Source organism: Molothrus aeneus, chromosome 2 (assembly GCF_037042795.1).
Source record: "Molothrus aeneus isolate 106 chromosome 2, BPBGC_Maene_1.0, whole genome shotgun sequence".
NCBI lineage: Eukaryota > Metazoa > Chordata > Aves > Passeriformes > Icteridae > Molothrus > Molothrus aeneus.
In genome coordinates, this window is record NC_089647.1 from 19253973 (window position 1) to 19261862 (window position 7890).

General features: G+C 38.3%; 1 protein-coding gene across 1 annotated transcript in view; it reads right to left on the reverse strand.

Moving 5' to 3' along the window:
- The window catches only part of GUCA1C (guanylate cyclase activator 1C), a 40817-nt gene extending 35222 nt beyond the window's left edge, over positions 1-5595 (reverse strand). Inside the window, exon 1 of the mRNA XM_066568853.1 lies at positions 5392-5595. Within this exon, the coding sequence (XP_066424950.1) occupies positions 5392-5595 (204 nt within the window). The remainder of the gene's footprint in view (positions 1-5391) is intronic.
- Positions 5596-7890: the final 2295 nt, after the last annotated feature.

A 7890-nucleotide genomic window follows, 5' to 3' on the forward strand; every position in this document is an offset into this window, starting at 1 on the left:
AAGCCAATAGCAAACATTTAATTAAAAGATGAGTCTGTCTTCCCTAATTAGGGGCCGTTGTTTTGATTGGAGACGTTTTCCTTCCTGCTGCCTGAAGTCTTTTCCCGAAGTGAGCAGACGCTGAGCCACTGGCATCGCCTAGTGGCCTGGGCTCGCAAGACAAGGGCTCGTGTTCCTGCTAAAGAACGCCCTGGTATTTCTGGGTTCAGTAATCCCTGTTCCAGTGCTTTTCTGGAACACTGGAGAGGCTTTGTGAAGAGACACCTCCAGGGGTTGGATCTTGAGGCTGCCACTGCCAGCCCTCTCTCCCTCTCACTGCAGTGAGCAAACAACCATATTTATTCCTGTGTGTTGTTTCTGTCCAACTATCAGCTCTCTTTCTGATGGAGAATGAATCTCTGGTTAAGATTTTAACAATCTTTTCAACAATTTTTCCCCGTAGCTGGCATTTCAGTTCCACAAGGGTTTCAATTAATGTACAAAGAAGGGGTGAGGCACTATTTCCTCCTTCCACTCCTTAAACATTTATTCCCAATCTCTTTATACTTGTGCCTTGATTTTGTAAATTTTACTTTTTTTACATTTCACTTGTTTCTTCCCTCCCCTCAAAAGCTGTTATCTACTTATTCCTGTTTATTCCTGTTTTTTATTTGACTGCACTTATAAATTCTTTCAATTTATCTTCTTGAAGTAAAAAAATCTTTCTGATCTATGCAAAAATTGGAGTCTGCCTGCGTTCCACCACCTAGCCTTAAAAGTTGTTTTTTATAAGAGGTGAATAGGGAAGTAAAACAGGTTTGCTCAGCTCAGCTGCATAATTCTTTTACAAGCTTTCTAAATAAGAAAAAAATGCTATGATAAAATAAAGAAGAAAACCAGCAAAGATTCATTGTAACTGTCTGAAAATGCAGCTCTGAACAGAATTTACTTTAGAAATGGTGGGGAAAATAATTTTGAAAAAGGAGCCTGAAGACAAAAATATTCACACAACCCACCCGTAGTGAAAGGGGAAAACCTGAGGGTTTTAAGGCTCTCATCCATCCCCACCTACAAGGAAACAAACTCGTTTAAGAGATTTTTAAAGAGCTTGTCAATAGGTGGGTCCTTCTCTTTGTCTGGAGTGACTTTGACATGTTCTCAGGTGCTTCTGCAGGGACTCTCTTGAAGACAAAACATTTATGCTTATGTTATATAAGAGCTTGTGTCAGGTTTGCAGCCTTGGTACTCTTGCTAGACTTGAAATAGACAATACACCATCATTAGCATCGGGAAAAAAATGTTCAGATCTCACAGAAATGTCTCACAGAAAACATCAGGTTATTTAAATACAAACATGGGTGAAGTTCACATGACAGCACCTGAAGAAAGGGTATAAATCAGAGCTAGTGATATTTGGGAAGGGAACTTATTACAGGAAACAGATTCTTCATGGCTCTCCAATTAAAAGTACATACTTCAATTTAACATCCCATCTAAACCAAGCATGGTATAAGTACTTTTCCTAATATAATCCTAAGGTTAAAAACAACTAGCAACATGTCTTTATGTATATAATTCTGAAACAGCAAGGGCATGGGGAGACACTAAAAAGTAATCATATTGCTTCATTTGCATAATCCACTTAACACACATGTTCTGTTCACAGGCTTAGTGATGGGTTTTCAGATAATAAAGTGATAGAAATTTGAATATTTAAAGCATAGCACTTTTGTTATCATAGAAACTGGAAGCTGACAGAGTCATCTTCAGCAATTTCAGGTTCAGGGAGAAGCTTGCCTTCACATAAGTTTGTTGTTTGCTTGGAATCTCACTTCCTAAAATCTAAATGCATGCATGCTGCAAGAAATTTAATCTCAAATTCTTTTCCTCATCCACTAATGTCATAGATCTGACAGTGATTTTTACCACCATGGCAGCAGAGAAAATTTGATCCTCGATGAGAGAAAATTAATATGCAGAAAATCAGGGCAGAGTGTGTTTGGAGGGGACAGGGTGAAGAAAACAAAAGAAAACTAATGGTGCAATTTTCAATGTCAAAATAAAATGGCATTATGGCTTTTTACATCTATACGTGTTATGCCACTTCAGAACCTTGATTTACGTGTAGGATTTTTTCATAAACTGATTTAAAAAAAAATCTGTTAAGCAAGAGTTAGTTTCCACTGACTCAGGTAAGTTGTTTTTCCCTTGATGTATGAGGCAGGGCAGAGAGACTTGGTTCATCTAACTTGGAAAGAGCTGAGTCATCTCGAAAATTCTTTGTCTCTGCTAAGCATGGAAAGGAGTCTTGAGCTGGACTTGTGCATTAAGACCAGAATCCAGACCACAAATTCTTTTCCATTGTACTCTGCCTGAGCCTTGCTCTCGTTAGAAATGTTGATGCAGTCAGAATGACCAAAAATACTATGAGGATACTGTTACTGAGAAAGCCATGCCAAGCCATAGAACTCACAAATGCATTTCTCTGGGCAAGCTGGTATGAGCAGAGCTCATTCTGCTTGTTATGTGAAGCAGTCCCCTAAACCAGCCTGAAGCCCCACAGAATGAGTTCACAGAAAACATAAATTACAGCAGATAAATATACACATCATGTCTAACTAAACAGATGCAGTGTAAATGCCAAAGAGGAAACTTATGAAATCCTGGCACATTGTTTGAGAGATCCTGGTTCTCGTTTGCCACAGGGTTTTCAATGAGGCTTTCACAAGACTTTATTCAAGGCAAGAGAAGAATAAAACTGAGCTACAGCTTATCTAGATGCTATGTGTTGTATCTGAATAATGTAGGTATACTCTTGCCATTTAATAAAAAAATAGACTTTTAAATTATAATTTAAAGGAAGAACGTAAAACATTCTAATAAAATATTCTGGTTCACTTGATTCATTTTCCTAAGTGTTTAAGTCTTTCCAACTACTAAAATATACAAATAGATTGGGCAGGGATTAAAACTTGCCAGCCGTTTTTCTGGGAATGGAAGCCCCATTCTTCATCTTATTTCCATCTCCAAATGGATATAGACTATACAATCTTATTTAACTGACAATTCTAAATGTGCCATTCCTGTTCTGCCTTCTAAATAACTTTGCCTGGTCCTATTGCTGCAGCTGAGCAACAGATCAATTAAGAAAGTACACAATAAAATCTATTCCTCAGATTAGTAGTAGCTAGTAGATGATTGTTACAGCATCTTGCAGAACAGGAAATGAACATCAGCTATTTAGTGGGAGCACATTATTAAATAATGAGGTTTTAAGCCTAGCAAAAGCAGTTTTACAGTGGATTTTATGAAGCCCTAAAGGCCAAATCATTGTTAAATTTCATTAAAATGGGGGGAAGAGTTCCAAACTGATAAAAAACTGAAGCATCTTTTTCTGTCTAACATGGTATATTAATTAAAAAAGCCCTTCTGGGAATAGCAAAACAAAAGGCTTGACCCATACAAACTATGTCTTTTGTCTCCTAAAACACCAAATGCTGGTACCCCAGCTCCATCCTGTATTTTCTCTAGGCAAAAGAAAACAAGTGCCTGATCATTTTGTCAGCCAACTGTTGCCTTAAACAATGAATAAAAGCTTAATTCTGCATGAATGAGGCATTCATTCTGGGTGTGTCCCTGCTACCCAGCTGCCAAATTTTATGAAAACATTAGGAAGTGATTAACTGAAATGCCTACTCTTTGAAATTTGGTGGAAATACACCAATTGATGAAAAAGTTCTGGGGATACCAGAGAAAGGGATGAGAGATTGATTGGTAGCAGGAGTCTAACTGATGTGTATATAGCCTGAGAAGTTTAAGGCACACATCTTAATATTCCTCAGATGACTTGAGCAAACTGCTCCATGGGTAATAAGCTAGTTGTTGTGGGAGAAAGGCATGTAGGAACTTCTAAAATACTAACAACACCAAAAAGATGTTCCCTCATAAAATAAAAAGCCAAAATCCCCAACACCCAAAGCTCCCCACATTTTTCAAGATCACTGAAGTGTCAAGGGCTTTTTGCAGTGCAAAAATGCTTAAACATTAATGCTTAAACAAACTGGAAATGTTCAAACAACTTAAACTGGAAAAGCTCTTAGGTGAGCTCAGACACTGTCCATGCGCGCTGTCCAGGAACGTTAGCATTCATAAAGCTTTTCTGGAGAACTTAATGCATCAAATTTTTAATTCAAAAGAGCACAGCAAATTAACAATTTCTGCCAGTCAGGGAAACTGGAAGTTTGCTCATCATCTGTAATTAGCACATTTATTGAGTAGGTGATACTACTTAATCAAATTTCAGTATGATTTACCATCCAGTAATTGGCGGTGGGAAGACCCTTCATTTTATAGGAAGAGTCCTTGAGGATTATGGAAGAAAGAATTACATAATTCCAAAAAAGAAAGCTGAATTGGGAGTGGAGATATCTATGGAAACACAAGAAAACCGTGGCACAGAGGCACTGTTGCATGTAAAAACACACAAGGTACCTTATACTCTCAGCATTTTCTGAAATAAGTATAATTAATTACATAATTCTGTATCTCTGAACTCATTGAGATAAAAAATGTGGGTAGTGAACATTAATGCTTTATTTTTTTTTATATATTTTTTTATACCAAGATGGGGCCATATGTTCTATTAGCTGAAAGCTTAGTTTGTATTATTGACAATTCAGCCTAAACCTAATTTCTGTGACTCTTTCAGGGATTACAGATGACTCTTCACTCCTTTTGTCACATTTGGTAGAAAGTGTTACTGTGGCTTAAGGGGAAAATAACTCTGGGTGAGTCTCGTGGCCAGCAGAAACATGTACGAAGGCTGCATTGGAATAACATAAGACAGCAATGCATCTAACAGCTGCTGGACAGGTCTTTAGCAGGACCTAGGATGTTAAGCATTAAAACTGGGATGATGGATCAAAACCAAACAGATGTGCCTTTGGAAAAGGGGGATTGACTGATACCGAATTAGGCCACAGAAGGTGTTCAGAATGAATCTCGCGACAGAAGGAATCTTGTTGTGCCTATGTTGCATAAACTGAAAACATTAATACCTATGGATCCAGCTGAACACTCACTGCCTTAGAAAGATTTTTCAAGCAGCTATATAAATAAAAAATTCAATTATTAATGCACACTGAAAATAACTATAAAAATCTGGTTTTCAAAGATGAGAAACCATTAGCATGTATTAGAATGACTGTATGAAACTTTCAAATTGGCTGAATGTACTGGGAACAAAGCATTCAACATTATTTGCCAGCCATTCTTGGTTATCTGCTTGGAGTTTTCTATTGAATCCCTTCAATTACCTCTGAGCAGGGAGTTTGCAGCTCACTGAGACATGTCTCTGAGTGCATCAAATGATACAGCCATAAGAAAGCCCAGAAGTCAAGAATGAATTCTTACCTTATTCATGTCAAATGTGTGAAATACTTGTTCAACATAGTTGTTAGCTTCAGGAGTAAGTCCATGTAGATCTAGGACATGCTTAAATTCATGCAGGCAAAGCTGTCCAGATGGGCATTCCTTCATAAACTTTGTGTACCAGTGATGAATTTCCATAGCATTAATGTCATCTGCTGATCCAGCAGCACCCATTGCATCAAACATACCAGGTAATCTTTTTCAGTATCAATTCATCCAAATGTTGATTCTTCCTTCCAAACAATGATCATTCAAACACCAACTCTGCCTTTGAGAGCTACTTTAAACCTCTTACAGATCACTACCAAGATAGAGTAAGTAAATATAGCACCCTAGAAAGATTACTGGCACCCAGTTTTAGTACCCTGTGGTTTTAGCAGCTAATTAGAGTCTTTGTGCACAGTCAGTCTGCAGAGCCTCAGATGAACTGATTATACCAGTTCTCATCTTGTACTGGCATCTGTGGTGCTAAAGGTGTTTAAACTGGATGAATATTGAAAAAGCAACAGGCAGGAACTTTGAGGATAGTTTCTAAACCTTCATTTTTACAATTTATAAAGTTTTGACAAAAACTTAGAACCATTTTAATACTTGTATACATTTTGTGCAGCTGACTTTTCATTTTTATTATTTCTGTATATATGGTGATCCAAATCTTACCTTACAGGTCAGAACTGCAACACAATTTGACTTGGATAACCTGAAAAAACTGAAAGTAGCTGTATACTAAACACAAAAAACTTGTTGTCTTTAGACAGCAGTTCTACTAGCAACTGAGTCTCCTGTAAGCCAATGTTGTCTTGAAAATTGCTTCCCCACTGACATTGCTCTTTCAATCCCATCCTTTCCCTTCCCTTAGGCCAGCAGAAGAGTTTGTGATAGCACTTGGGGACAAGTGTTAGAACAGATCCATGGAAAAGCTTGCAATAAGACTGAATATCAATAAATATAGTTAGCTTTAGAAAACATTGCTTACATTTTTGCATTGCCTGGTGTCACAATAGTGGGTTTTACAAGAGAACAGAAAAAGTGAAGGTGGAAAAGGGTGGCCAGCAGTATGGGGGGTGCAGGACCGCTGCTTCTGCTGCTTCAAAATTGTTTGTGGAAACTTGTAGTATCATAATGGCTGTGCTGTATTGCAGTACATAGCAATGTACAGGTTTACAGCATTTAAGCCCTACAGCAGATACTATGGCATACAGTAGTTTGAAACTAAACTGATGGAACGTAAAAGTACAGCTGTTCCACCTAAGGCTACTGCAAGGTGCTGGTCTCACCAGTGGCCCTGCAGTGATGTCTCACCCGAGGAAGCTGAGCACCACTTGAGCAGCTTTGCTCTGGAGAGCAGGGCACAGTCCCATTGTCCTCAAGTGCTGTGCAGCTGCATGAGATCAATCTTCCTCTGGCCGAGGCTCCTGCTTGCTCAGTTGCAAAAGCAGTGTCACCAGTCAGGAGAGACAAATTTGGTCTCAAGATGGCGAAGGAACTGAACGCTACTGTTGGACATATCATGAGTCCTGGTTTTCAGGTGCCAGGAGTGATGAGCATTGTGGTGGTGCATCCATGGGGTGTGCACTAGTGGCAGAACCAGCTGGGCAGGCTGCCTCTGATACATAAGGTTTAGGGCCACGGCATGCAGGTTCATGTGGTCCTCCAGTATTTTTAGGCAAATAAAGAGCTGTGATGTTCTACTCATGTAAGATCTGAATTGCAAGATATTTTTCAGAAACAGGTATCAGCCTTCAGTGTAAAAGGGCAACAAGCTGGGCTGTTGCTGGAACAGACTTTCAGCACAAATTTGCTCCTGTGTTGCATAAGCCAGAGTCTGCAGCTATTCAGGGCAATGCTGCTGAGGAGGGAGAGGAGGGGGGAAAAAGTGCACATGGATGCCTGGAAGACTTCAACAGAGACATATACTGTAGTTTTATTAAAATGTGATTTTTTTTTCCTAATCTCTGCTTATTCCTTGCATCACTTTTAATAGTCTCCCCAGAGCAAAAATAGCTGCCCACTAACATCGTGTCTGTTGTAAGATCAAGACCTTCAATACTGAGAAGCAGCAGGGATTTTCTTTATGAAATACTGAATAAAACTGGAATCTGAAACATGTGAATTGGTATTTAGAAATATGTCACTTCAAAATATCCCTAGCAGGCAAAAAATGCCATATTATAACAACAATCTAAATTTATAATCTAAATAATAATACTTTATAATCTAAATAAAAAAGAACAGCAAGCAAAAGAAAGGTAGCTTAAAATAGCAATCTTCAGTCTTTTATTGTTTTTCATAAAATTTAAATTTTCAGTAGTTAGGAATTGGAAATGCCAAAACAGAATTTCCCAAGTGTATATCTACCAAATTTCTTGTTCAATGAAAAAGGAAGTTTTAAAAAACTCAAATGTTACTCAATATTCTTTTGCCCTGCTCCCCTGCCCTCCCGAAATAACAGCAGTGTTCAAAGGAAAAAAAATCAAAGCT